Source organism: Amblyomma maculatum, chromosome 10 (genome assembly GCF_055883805.1).
Source record: "Amblyomma maculatum isolate TAMU_Amacu chromosome 10, ASM5588380v1, whole genome shotgun sequence".
Classification (NCBI taxonomy): domain Eukaryota; kingdom Metazoa; phylum Arthropoda; class Arachnida; order Ixodida; family Ixodidae; genus Amblyomma; species Amblyomma maculatum.
This window is the reverse complement of record NC_139353.1, coordinates 170443927-170457838: the sequence shown is the minus strand read 5'-3', so window position 1 is coordinate 170457838 and position 13912 is coordinate 170443927. Positions and strand designations below refer to the sequence as shown.

The following is a 13912-nucleotide window of genomic DNA, read 5'->3' as shown; positions in this document are numbered from 1 at the left end:
TGACCCAGTGCAAAAGCAACATAAACAACAAAATGGCATACAAGGAAGCTTGCAAACAAAGCTAACGAATTACACGGCAATATGTATATATATATATATATATATATAATGGAATAATAATGTTGGTGTACATCAACCATACTCACAACAAAATGCAACTTTAGTGCCCTCAGAGATGGGGAAAAGAAATCATTTACCCTGGAAGTATATTTATTTACCAATTAAATGAGGCAATGAGAACTACTTTAGCGCCTGCAGTGTCTTGCATAATTTATTCTTAAGGGTGGCAGAACCAATTTATCAGTGCATCGGGTGAAGATATATTTCTCTTTTGGTTTTAATTTAGAGAGGGACACAAGAAAAGCAGCTGCTGTGGGAGAAGAGAACCTCAGATAATATACTAGCTGGTATTTAGAGAGGACATTAATGCAAATAATCTTATATTTAAGAAAACAAATCTGCTGTTATGAGCTGTATAACTGTCCCTGACAATTAATCTAATTACTTTCTTTTGAAGCATTAGTAACTTATTAATGTTAGTGCTTGATGTGGTGGCCCAGACCAAATGGCAATAGTTAAGATAAGATTCGAATATTGTGTTGTAGATTATCAACTTTAGATTTGGAGAAAATTCTGAGACATCTGCAAAGGACGGCAACAGACTGTGGCACTCTCTTTGCAATGTATGTAATCTGTTCTGTTCCTTCCGTATGTGCATCAAAAATGATGCCCAACGATTTAAAGCTGTAGATAATTTCTATTCTGTTATTAATTTTAAAGGTAAATAAAATGGGCATTGATGAAGTTACTTTAAAGTTTAAAAGTCAAAAGAGATGTCTTACTATTGACAATTTTAACAAGTCCATCTGATCTTAACCGTGACTGAAGAACAATGTTTCCTCTTTTTAATAGGTTACTTATATATGGACGAATCAGTAAGAAAAAGCTTTTATCATCAGCATACAAAACATATATAACGTCGAAAGCAAGTTTATATAACTATATCATTAAGCATTAAAAAGAAACAGACCCAGAAGGCTACCCTGGGAAGCTCCACATTGTATAGCCCTTAAACTAGGCAGAATACCATCAATACAGACAGCCTTTTTACATTGACTCAGATACGATCGAAACAGAATAAGAAGGGAGCCGCGGATGCTGTACCTTTCAAGTTTATTAAGCAATATTTTATGATTGAGGAGATCAAGTGCTTTACTAAAGTCTAAAAACATACTTAGTGTTGTATTCTTACATTCAGTACCCTGAAAAATAATTTTTTTTTTGCAGCAGAGCAGATTCAGTGGACCGTCGTTTGCAGAAGCCGAACTGACTGTCGTTAATAGTAAGAGTGTTTTTTGAAGAGTTCTCAGTTTTTTTAACTATAACTAGAGCTTTTGAAGAATCGGATAGAATGGATATTGGTCCATAGTTAGATATTTCTTTCTTATCTCCTCCCTTAAAGATTATTGAAACCTTGGCAGACAGGAATGAACAGCTCAGAAATGATGAAGACACAATTCGTGATTCCTTTTCTTAAAGGAATGACCAGACAAATGAGTGCTCATTTTGTCGTTTGTTGCTATATGTGCCCCTATCCATTTTTGTGTGCTGTCATCCCTTCATGCAACACAAACATGTTCAATCTACTACATTTATGAGCTTCATTTCTTGTCATATGGAACACAAAATTTGTTCTCAAATTGCTTCATCTCTTCACATTAACACATTCTGGGGGTTGAGCTGACTGCTGTGTGAGCCACTATAGCATCAGGGTCTTTGCTATATCAGTTGTGGGTGATGACATGGTCCTGAAGATGCTGTCTAGTAGCTGAGTGGGCACTTAATGAACATGTCTTGTTGCTTAATGAAAAAAAAAAAAAAAAAAAACACTCTGAAATAGCTTCCATCCCTCCCTTATCATGTCTTCATGCAATTTTTTTCAGTTACAAAATTTTTTACATCTAGTGGAAGTACCTCTGAAGAATGAGGATGTGGCTACGAATACAACCAAGTTTGATTTCATGTGAAAATCAAAGCCTTGCATGAACATGGCGTCACATTTTGCTATTTCTGTCTTTTAAAAGGCAATAAATGATACATGCGAGTGGCAGTCAAGTGCCGCAAAACTACACACGCTGCACCTTCACTTCTTGCCACCGCTGCCTCATGCTTTCTGCTGCACAGTGCTGGGAATGTTCGCCCGTTTCTTCCCCTTAACTATTTCTTGGTACACTTTTACTCTCCTTTACTCTCTGAACGGACCGCGCCGCTTCCTTTCCATGTTTGTAGACAGCTTTTTCCTTTTTTATCCTACGCGCTGCATGCTTTCCCTCACGGTGCCAAGGCCTTTGTAAAGTAGGCTTCTTCTGAATACTGCTAAGTCTGGTGGTAAAGCCACTTGAAAGGACACTCGTTATTTTTGTCGTGAAATACAAATATATATATATATATATATATATATATATATATATATATATATATATATATATATATATCTTTTCCTCGTGATTTTAGGTAGTACGCGGGCGGCGATGTCATATCTTGGGAGTCGTCGCCGCGGCCAGGCCCACTTTACTATAACCAATTTTTACCAAAATTATCTTTACATAAAGGGGGGAAAAAGTACAGCTGTCTATGGAAGATGAACTGGGACTTCAGTTTCACTTTACTATATCCGAGTTTATTGCAACGGGGTTCTACTGTAGTTATATGCTGCATCAAGTGGTGAACAAAGCTCAGTGTTTCTAAATGCATCCATGAGTTACCAATTAATACTATCGATATTATCATATACATTCTGTCAGAATCAGTAAAACTGTATGCTGCAGAACATGAATGGTACAGCTAGTGAAGTGAAACTGCAGTTCCATTTTGCCGCCTATAGATATCTTGTTTTTTTTTTCTTTTCATTTGATGTGTGTATGTCTATATACTATCCACATGGTAAGTATAAGTATTTAAATAGCGCTCCAACCTGATGGCTCAGTGATTGGGTGCTCGACTGCTCTATTGAAGAATATGAGATCGATTCACGGCTGTGGAGACTGCTTGGAGGTGCCCATGTGCTATGCGATGTCAGTGCACAAGTGGTAAAAATTTATGAAGCCCTCCACTACAGCATGTCGCATAGCTTGAGCCGCTCTAGGATGTTAAAGCTCATCCCAGACGAAAAAAAACACTCATTTCCTGCTGGATTATGGAACCGTGTACCGAAATTATCCAACTGGAAAACTATTATTTCCAGCTGGGAAAAAGCAATTCCAGCTGGAATGACATCTATTTCCTGCTAGATTATGGAACCAGAAATCATGCATGCCCAGCTGGAATTTTGAGATTTCCAGCTGGAAAATTTACACCTCCAGTCAAGCCTCTATCTGGAATATCATTTTTTTTTCAGCTGGAAAATATGGCCGTCCAGCTAGAAATTCAGCTGGAAATGTGCTTTTCCAGCTGAAATGGGTACGTTTGAACAAAGTCTACTAGATGTCTATTTTCATGGGGGATAACCGACCTAAACCTAGTTACTAAGGGCAATTTTAGTACACTCAAATTAATGTGCTTGATATGTGCGCCATCTTAAATGTGTGTCAAATTCAGCAACCTATGGAAACAGCTTGTATTAAATATATGGCGGTACAATGCAGATGTTTCAAACATTAAATATCTCAGTTTCTCTTAGGCATGAAAATGTTCAACACAGCATGCCTCTCCAGGGCATGAAAGTTTCACGTTACATATCATTAGCATAATCGCATTCACTATACAGCTAGGACAAAGGCATCTATAGTTTTTCTCCAACTAACCCTCTCCAGTGTAAATTGCTTAATCCCTACAAGCTATCTACTTCACCAGCCCACCTGGCTATCTGGGTCCCCTTGTTACATATATCTTTTCCTGGAATTCATTCCTTTACAACTAACTGTTGGATATCTTGCCTTTGAGCTCCTGCTGGTTCACTAATCCACTAGGCTCTCTTCCTACCTTTGCTGCTGTCTTAGATTCAATTTCAAGCCTTTTTGAAGTTTCTATCTCATCAATGGTCACAAGCAAGGTATCATATACTTGCTCTTGGAGGCATATCGATTACCAGCTACTAGCCCTGATTTCAGTGGGAATATACTTGCCAGATGCACTACACTAGCATTACAATAAAGGTGCAATTCACAATAGCCCACAATATTATTTTAGATACATGAAAAGATTATCACTTAAAGTCAGGGGGGTGTCATTGTGTCTGAGAACCCTCATCAGTTTTTACGAGAGGTCTGAGACCCCCCGCACTTGAATATATCCGGTGTCCAGCACTGCACGAATATGAAGCAGGTGCATTCGTTTGGCAAAGGCCTTTATTGCCTCATCGTTGTCGTCAGCCAAAGGATCACGCTTTTGCGGCAGCTCTGATCGTTCGAGACAGGATGACGTCATGGAGGTCTCGACCAATCACAGAGCACCACCACAGTATGCGCGAATGCGTGGCTTATATGGCCATATGGCAATCAATGACTGTTTACTAATCAATTAATGGCTAACTGCAAATAAATGACTTATTATTTATTTCATTACTAATTACACATTAATGCCTAATTCATTCATAATTACTAATTAATGCCACACACCTGGTAAAATCAACCACACAACAGTAAATGTAGAACAACTGCAAAGATACAAGGAGCGCGATCTTGTCACTGCGCTGCCAAGCAGAATGCACTGAATAAATGCACTTGCAGAATGTGAAAGAGTAGTCACTCCCTTTACTTGTAGCAGCACTCATCGCTACATGCGCAACAGTCGCGTAGCAGAATGCAGCACTCGGGCTTTCGCCTTTCATCACTTTAGTCGCCAAAGTGTCCTCGAATTTTATTATTTTCAGTGGCAATCAGAGAATGCTTATGATTGTTAGAAAATTTTGCAGCAAGTTTTTGTAAGAATTATTACTTAATTTCAGTAAGAATTAGAATTTTCTAAAATCTGTGATGAAGAAAACAAAAGTTAGTCTCTTTACACAGAGGCTGGAACTAATTAAGGTATTTTCACATGCCATCTCTTCAGTTTTGCCGGTTCGCACTGTGTTTTTTACTAGCTGAGCAAATTGTCAATATGCTCACGCAATATTATTCAGATGATGCACTTGTCACCAGACAAACCAAGCTGGTAGCTCTTACAATATTGTTTGCTAATTTTCATTGCGTTCACTTGAAGTGTAAAAATTATAGCATATATATTTTTTACTTAGTTGATTTTACATTTAACGTGCAATTAAGATTGTACTTTCTATATAAAGTGCTTTAAAGAAATATTGCATATGTTACAAGTGCTGACACTTTGTTGTTTCACTCTAAGCAGCTTTACATCACAGATCATCGATCATGCTGGCAGAGTGCAGGGATCACTTTTTCAGGTGCATGTTATAAAATGATCACAAAAACCTCCTTAATATATATATATATATATATATATATATATATATATATATATATATATATATATATATATATATATATATATATATGTATGTATATATAATTTCTCCTCAGTACTCAATACCTCAGTAATCTGCGATTTGCTGATGACATTGCCTTGCTAAGCAACTCGGGGGATGAACTGCAAATAATGATTGATGACCTAGACAGGAAAAGTAGAAAGGTAGGCTTGAAAATCAATATGCAGAAGACTAAGGTAATGTTCAACAGCCTCGGGAAGGAACAGCAGTTTACATTAGGTAGCGAAATACTGGAAGTAGTAGGCGAATATGTCTACTTAGGACAGGTAGTAACCGCAGATCCGGACCACGAAAAGGAAATAACAAGAAGAATACGATTGGGATGGAGCGCATTTGGCAAGCACTCGCAGATTATGACTAGCAGCTTACCAGTATCGCTCAAGAGGAAAGTATACAACAGTTGCATCTTGCCTGTACTCACCTATGGGGCTGAAACATGGAGGCTAACCAAGAGAGTTCTACTTAAGTTGAGGACAACCCAGAGGGCTATGGAACGAAAAATGGTAGGGGTAACATTAAGAGATAGAAAGCGTGCAGAGTGGTTCAGAGAAATAACTCAAGTCACCGACATTCTAGCAGAAATTAAGAAGAAGAAATGGACATGGGCAGGACATGTAGTGCGAAGACAGGATAACCGATGGTCGCTGAGGGTAACAAACTGGATTCCAAGGGAAGGAAAGCGTAGCAGGAGGCGGCAGAAAGTTAGGTAGGCGGATGAGATTAAGAAGTTCGCAGGGGTCAAGTGGATGCAGCTAGCACAGAACCGGTTTAAGTGGAGAAATATGGAGAGGCCTTCGCCCTGCAGTGGGTATAATCAGGCTGATGATGATGATGATGATGAATTTCTCCCATTTAAATAGAAACGTGCAAAGGCCGCCAGCCCTTTCTCTCACCCTCTTAGTTCCTCCTCAACAATTGCGCTCAAATTTCTCGAGTCTCTCTGATAGAGCCAGACTTTAAGGTCAAAACTAAAAAAAGTAATTCATTCATTTCAAAATTACTTTTACTAAAGTGACTCACTGCTGTTTCTATACTTCATACTATGTACTCCCGGTACGATGCCAAGAAAACAGTAATGACAAGCAGCAAGCCTGTCCCACAGTGATGGATAAGCAAAAAAAGACAATTGAGTAGAACTACATGTTCAAGGCCTCAGACCTGCCCTGTGTCTCCGGATCACAACCATTCTCTAAGCAGAAGGTATACATCTAAGGTGTTGAGGGTCCATCGAAGTGACAGATGGTGCAAAATGGTAGAAGGTCAAAACTAGTTGAAATTGTGCAGTAGCACTCACTGTTGCATACTGGCTATAGGCACAGTGGTGCCTGGTTACACTTGCCATCACGGGCAAACAAGGGGTTTGGGGGAAGAGACAGGCGGAAATGTTCACGGCGTGTTTGACCACGATTGTTTTTGTTGCCATTGTCTTATATTTTTAATAGCCTGTTCTGTAGGAAAAGGGGAGGGAACAGTCTTACTGGATAGAATTAGGCAGGAAGATGAAAGAATGTGCTCTAGTGTTTGGAGAGGTTTTGTTCACAAGCTTTACTTAGTTTATATACAGATGAAATCCAGACAGTAATTAATGAGAAGGAATTTGCTCTGCGGAAGTAATGGTAATGTCATTACTTTTTGGGAGCAGTATTTAGCAATTTCATTATATTTTTAAGGCTTAGCAAGTAATTGGTAATGTAATTTAATTGCTTTTGAACAGTAACTTTGCCAAGTGTGCTGCCAATTTACTCCAGGATAAAAGACACCAAGTGTCTATTAGGAATGAAATAGATTAAGTCATGCCAGCTGGACTTGTGAATGTAATCAGGTAGCTCAAATGGTTTCTCTACTTCTGATTGGCACTTACTTCGGAACATTCAATTGGAAGGCCCTGTTGAACATTCAATAAAAAAATGTTACAACTGCTGTGTAGTTTGCATAATTTCAATAACCACATAAGTTGTGATTAAACGAAGTAACTCTGACTCCTGAAGATCTGCCACTGAATGCAAGAGGAGGGTCCAATGTGCGAGGCTAAGCCCCAACAAAGAAAAGATCGTGTCAACTCTTCGGGTATATATAGTGTTCCTATGGTCTATGTGTCATATGAATGCATGCTTGCCTGTCGCCCGCTTGGAGCTGCCATTTCAGGTCAGTGCCAGCAAAATAAGCATTAAAACTGGAAGCCTTAGCTGAACTGCCTAATTGGAATGTTCAATTTATTCAAACTGGTGCTTCGAGTCTGTGCCAAAAGCATATTTAGAAATTTTGCAACTGCAAACCTCAATTGAAAATCATTTTTTTTCTTGACTGGGCCAGTGTCTCGATGAAAAACATACCATACTGCCCATATCGCAACTTTCACATAATAACAAGTCAAAAGACGATGCCACTGCACTGACTTGAACAAATCTCTGAAAGATGGACACTATAGAAGTATGGGCGGGGAGGCTCCACGAAAACTGCTGAGTTAATTCAGATACAGGGCACACTCGGTACAACTGAACCTTCCAAAAACAGGAGTTTGCATTATGTACCGTTTTTTCTGACTTACACTGCTGAGCCATAATGCAAACCCAGTTCGCGGTCATACATATATAGTTTCATATATGTACCAAAGGCAACCAAAGCAACCTCGAATATTCACCAGCTGTTGCTGCCTGCAGTTTCTTTCTGCCAAGCGATATTAACCGGCCATACAGCCTGTATTTCCTGTTTCTATCAGATACATTAAACACTGAATTATTAATTGCGAACGCGTAGCCTAGCTGACCGCAAAAAGGAATTCGGAGGTAAATAAATGCAGTGCCATAACGTATACAGCCTTAGAGCTATGGAACAGAACACTGCACCAACTGCGTATTTGAAGGCGGTATACTTTCGGCAGAACAACGAGATAAGCAGCCCACGGGGAGCCTAATTCCCTTGCGTCGAATGAAGCGCACAATGCACAGCCGAACCCGAAGCCCAGAGCGAAGCTAGAAATTGCACTACACGAGAAAAACTTCGTCTGCAAGTGTACGTCACAATCAAGCGCGTCCAAACACTGTGCTTGATTGTAGCAACCAAGCGCGGATTTCTCAAATCCTCCTTGCTAATTCAGAGATTAGCAAGGAGATTAGCAAGGAGATTAGCGAGGAGGATTTGATATATGAGTACGCGAAACGCTTCGACTGAAATAGGCATGGAAATAAGCCATGAGTACAAGTGCGCGACCAACGCCATGACCAACGCGCTAACGCTACCATGCCAACGCCGCCGATACCTACATAAGTTAAAATTATTAAGAAAATGAACAATAACTTATTTTAAGCCACAATTTTAAGTTATAAATTAGTATCATAAATGTTTCACTTGCTGTTGCGCACATTTTTTTCTTTTGCTTAGTTTATGATGACGTAGGGTGACGTATTTTGTGCGTGGCAGCAGCGTTTTACTGTTGCCACGGTGCGTGTCAACAGTCTCCGCCAAAAAAATTACAGCAGCGGCCGCACAACCAAGTTGTACCGGTGGTATGAGACTGCTCAAGACGTTGTGCTCCATCACGAATGTTCACAAAAAGAAAAAGAAAATAACAACAACAAATTAGATTGGAACCATTGTCATTTGGAGTACCCGGCGGAGCGAGGTATAGCCGTCGTTACCGAAAATCTGAACTTGAGCGTCACCTCTCGCTCTGTTCCAGAGCGCAGCGAGAAGCAGACACCACCCGTAAAGTGAGCTTTACCACCCGTCCTGCTCCGCCGCCGCCGCCGACAGCGCGTCACGTGACAGTATTGTTGAAGAAATGCGTTTGCGTGAGCGAATAATTAATATAATGTATTTTTATTTGCTAACTTTAACAGCAACCTACTATTGTATGGGAAATAATGATTATATCTGCGTTTCCAGAAGGCTAAACATGACGTAGGCGAGTACTTCTAATTCCGGCCTACAGGGTCGCATGGTCGCTTCAGGAACGCAAAAATGCTTTGATTTCAGAATGGTATTATTAAATGCAGAAGCAATATTTCGACGAGATATTTTGGAATAGGCATACCTAATGTTTACTGAAGCAAGGAAAATTGCAACTGGGCTGCTACATTTTCGTTTCACGACCCCTTTAAGGTACGTGCAAGGTCGGCTTCATTTCGGTAAGTTGAATCGGTGGTATCAAATTGGTCGAGAGGCGTCCTTGTTCCCCGTCACGAATGCACGCAAAAAGAAAAGATCAAAGGACATTGAAACCGTTAATTGGAGTACCCGGCGGAGAAAGGTTAGTTAGGCTGTTACGAAAGGCCCGAGCTTGAGCTTTGCTGCGCGCAGCGTACAAGCAGACGACAATCGCAGGACCGACGCGCGCTCAATAACGGTGACGTCATGTGACGTAGGGCACGTGACAGCAGCGAGGGACCGCCCCCGGTGCAGGATGGTGTGAAATTTTTCTGCTTGCGTGTACTGCGTGGTCTGAACTTTTCAACGTGTTGGCTGCCGCTGGAGGGAAAGGCACAATGTCGAAGAGCATAAAAAGGCTCAAGTCGATGAAGAAGGTGGTGGAGAAAGTGATGCATACGACGCCCCTGAAGCTGTACGTGCCCGCCGGGATGGCCATGCCGGGCCCTCCGTTGGGGCCCCAGCTCGGCCAGCGGGGCATAAACATTGCGCACTTCTGCAAGGAATTCAACGAAAAGACCAAATACATCAAGGAGGGGCTGCCCATACCTTGCAAGGTATGTTTTTTGCACATAAATTGCCGACTTGCCCAAGTATCCACCCTTGTATTTTTTCCACGCGTTCGTGAGCAAACTACACTGGCCTCAAGTCGAGTGCTCAAACTGGTACACTTCCACTAATACTCATGTCTCATGGTGCTTTCGATCCTCTTTTGTTCAATGCTCACCGAACTACACGGCCACTGTCAAGAAATCGAGTCCGATCCTGCTGAATTGGCTGCTGCGATTCTCCGAGCGCGCTTAAGGTTTTTAGGCAGAATAGAAAACGGGTAACACCATCACCCTTACCGAGCTCTAAAAGGGAACGTACGGGAGGGAAGTTAGCGCAAAACAGATACATGCCAGGTAGCTACTGGCAGCTGACTCATTACTGAAATCGTCACACCACCTATCAGCAAAATCCATTTTAAATGGGGTGTCATAAAACCGATAAAAACGACTGATGACTCTGAAAACAAAATGGCACGTGGTGTAAAGGGCCAAAGTAATATGTTGGAACGGATAAGAAGATAGCGTACCTTAAGGCAAAAAAGCCAACTCCGGAAAGTAAAAAAAAAAAAAAAAAAGTAACATCCTAAACCTTTAGTGCTTCATGCAATAAGCACCTTGTACCACCACAGAACAGGCAAACAAAAATTCTGTGATGAATGGGACACAGGGATATCTTTGAAGCGCTGTGAAGGGAATATACCAGATAAAAAAACACACTGAAAACATAAAAACCAGAACCGAACGTAATAGCATAATACATTCACAAACGTTTCGTCCTGTGAACCCCGTAACTGACCACGTTGTGTCCTCGTATAAACATGGAAAACTGGAAAGACAGAACCTGCGGAACAAAGCATGTGCAAATAGAGTGCAATAAAGGGGTTATTTATCACAGTCTTGTCACTTGTGGTAGCGAGTACGTTGGGCAAACGGGACGCTGTTTGAAAGGTTAAGGGAGCATAAACGTTCAGTGAACACTGGAATGGGGGCTGCATTGCAAGGACTGTCATCTATGCACTGCAAACATATTGGTGGTTTTAGACAAAAACCGAAAACATGTTGCCCGTGAACTGAAAGAAGCTTCCTGGATTAGGAAAAAGGGCCAAAATTCTGTAAGCAATGATTCGGTTTCTCTGTATAAGAGTGAAGAAAGCTTTTTAGAAAAATTCAGCTGAACAAATAAGCGTATGAGTTGCATATTTACAGGATTAAACAGTTTGTGAATGTCTTGCGCTGTTACATGTGTTTGGTTCTGGTTTTTGTTTTCATTGTGCCTTTTTATCTGGTATCTTCAATTCACAATCCTTCAATCATATCACTGGGTCTCATCATTACAGAATTTTTGTTTGCCTGTTCTGTGGTGGTACAGGGTGCTTAGTGCATGAAGCATTGAAGAAGGTTTAGGATGTTACACGTTTTTTGGGTTTCCGGGGTTGGCTTCCTTGCTTTTAGGTTCCATTATCTTATCCATTCCAACATGTTACTTTGGCCCTTTACAGCACATGCCATTTTGTTTTTAAAGATTCATCGGTCGTTTTTATCGGTTTTAGGATGCCCTATGTTAAACATGGATTTTTATCGTTAGATGAACATGTTCCTATATGTGTATTTCAGTAGAAGAATCTGCAATTCTTTGTCGTGTCTTGTGTTTGTCTGCTTTGCGCTTTCTCCTGTACGATCATGAACCAACTAGCCCAGCAACAAGTCTTACTTCAGTATCTAGAGAAGAAAGGGAATTAATGGAATAGAATTGTTATTAGAGCATCCTGCTCTACCACCGATGCACGCAGAGAAAAGCATTGCCATTTTCGCCAGCTAGCTCTGCAACCATTATAGCTGCGTTTCTCACGTGAAAGTATGTCGGCAAAAATAAATAGGTTTGATGAAATGCAACATTTGGAGCACACAAACTAAGAGCTGATTCTTGGTAATCACTGATAATTCCTGTGCAGCATAAGATTCTTCAATGTGGCTTGAAATTCTCAATGCAGATAGAGGTCAATTAGGATGAAAAGTGCCAATGTTACGTGGCACACAACTCTGTGTCACAAAGTTGCATCTGAGTGTTTTATGTGTAAGCCTCGCCTCTGGCTGGTGTTCTAATGGCTGGGCCGAGGCCATTTTGGTTGTGCGTTCCAACCTGTGCTGCCGTGGTTAGTTAGAGGTGCACAGAACCATTAACATACCATCTTCTGAAACAAGTTCGTTTGCTCTGCACAGCATATTGAGTTTACAGCCTGTGTCGAAACTGCAAGGTTTGTAGCTAAAGCCATGTGGCACAGTCTATCCGCCTGCAACAATTGGAGCACACAAACTGAGGGCAGATTCTTAATAATCGAAATCTTAATAGTCATTGACGAATTTGTAGGTGGTGTGAGCATTTCTTTTTTTTTTTTGACGCTGAAGTTTCTCAGATTTTACTGCGACGAGAAATGCTCGTTTTTTGGCAGCGGCGGAAGGGCAGAATGTATGAATTCGCCTCTCTGCGCAGATCACTCTCAAGCCAGACCGCAGCTTTGACTTGGAGATGCTGAACCCTCCCATCACTTACTTTGTGAAGCAGGCGGCCGGCATTGACCGCGGGGCCATGCGTCCTGGACAGGAGACGGCAGGCATGATCACACTCAAGCACGTCTATGAGATCGCCAAGATCAAGAGCCAAGACAGCATCTACGACTGTGTGCCTCTCCAGGACATCTGCAAGGAGATATTGCTGCTGGCCTATCGGTGCGGTGTCAAGACCGTCAGGAACCTGACTGCGGAAGAGTACCGCGAGTTCCGCGAGGCTCGTGAGCCTGTTGTCAGGGAACAGCTCACAGCGCTTGAAGAAAAGCGGCAAGCCAAGCTCCTTCGGACTGCTTCCTGAGGCCATGAAACCCCGTGTGATGTAGATGTCGGGCAATTAGCGTTTTCATTTGAGCTAGAAAACTGGAGGACTTTGCAGGACTGTTTGAGAGGTGGCCGACATTGCTCGCCGTGCATCATGTATGCAACAGAAGAGAAGCAGTACCAATGTGGTGCATATTGAGTACATTTGGCTGAAGCAAAATGCAAAATCACCATGTACCGAGATGATTGTTTTGCATTCAGAGGGTCAGCGTAGAAAGTTTTGTTTACTACCTTTTCATTGTGGCAACCAAACCTCATTGCTAGAATAGAAACATGCTTGGCTGTGGTGCTCAGAAAAATGGCAGAAAGTCTAATTTCCAGATGGGAGATTGTCATGTCTATTTGATTGGGGAGCGTGTTAATGGTAGAGATGCATAATTTTCAGCAAGTTACTGTTATTGAAAAAAAAAAAAGATTGTAAGCACCAAATATTTTGGTGGCCATATTGTTGACATAGTGTCCGTCTGCCATATCCGTGTTTTTTAGATAGTACAAGATGCAAAGATTAATTGCAAGGTTCAGCATACCAATAGTGCAACTATGTTTGAACATTGCCACCTTCAGGTCGTTTAAAGGTTCTACACTGTAAAGTGAGACCTTCTGAATGTATTTTTGTACTCACTTTTGAACTTTGCCAGGAGGTAAAATGATGCTCACAAGGGTGAAAATGTGTTGTGTGTAAAGCACAGACAGTATTAAGGTAGGAGTGATAGAACAAATTCCCTTAAGCAGTTTGACCAGCAAGGATTGTTCTTAGAAAGCACCACTGCATTTAAGACAGGCGTCACGCAGGAAGTCGTGGAATCGGGACTATAGGCTTGGTAGT

At 41.2% G+C, this 13912-nt stretch overlaps 1 protein-coding gene across 1 annotated transcript; it reads left to right on the top strand.

The window, feature by feature from the left end:
• Positions 1-9951: 9951 nt before the first annotated feature.
• Positions 9952-13507, top strand: LOC146177918 (large ribosomal subunit protein uL11m-like). The gene is made up of 2 exons (XM_084580651.1): positions 9952-10203; positions 12689-13507. The coding sequence occupies exons 1-2, from the start codon at positions 9985-9987 to the stop codon at positions 13061-13063; spliced, it is 594 nt and encodes a 197-aa protein (XP_084436777.1). The 5' UTR covers positions 9952-9984; the 3' UTR covers positions 13064-13507.
• The last annotated feature ends 405 nt before the right edge of the window (positions 13508-13912 follow it).

What these genes read in the sequence shown, in the direction of transcription:
- LOC146177918 (XM_084580651.1), top strand. Translation starts at nt 9,985, where the DNA reads ATGTCGAAGAGCATAAAAAGGCTCAAGTCGATGAAGAAGGTGGTGGAG. An exon ending in GGCTGCCCATACCTTGCAAG is followed by an intron (nt 10,204 to 12,688) that starts GTATGTTTTTTG and finishes CTCTCTGCGCAG; the next exon opens with ATCACTCTCAAGCCAGACCG.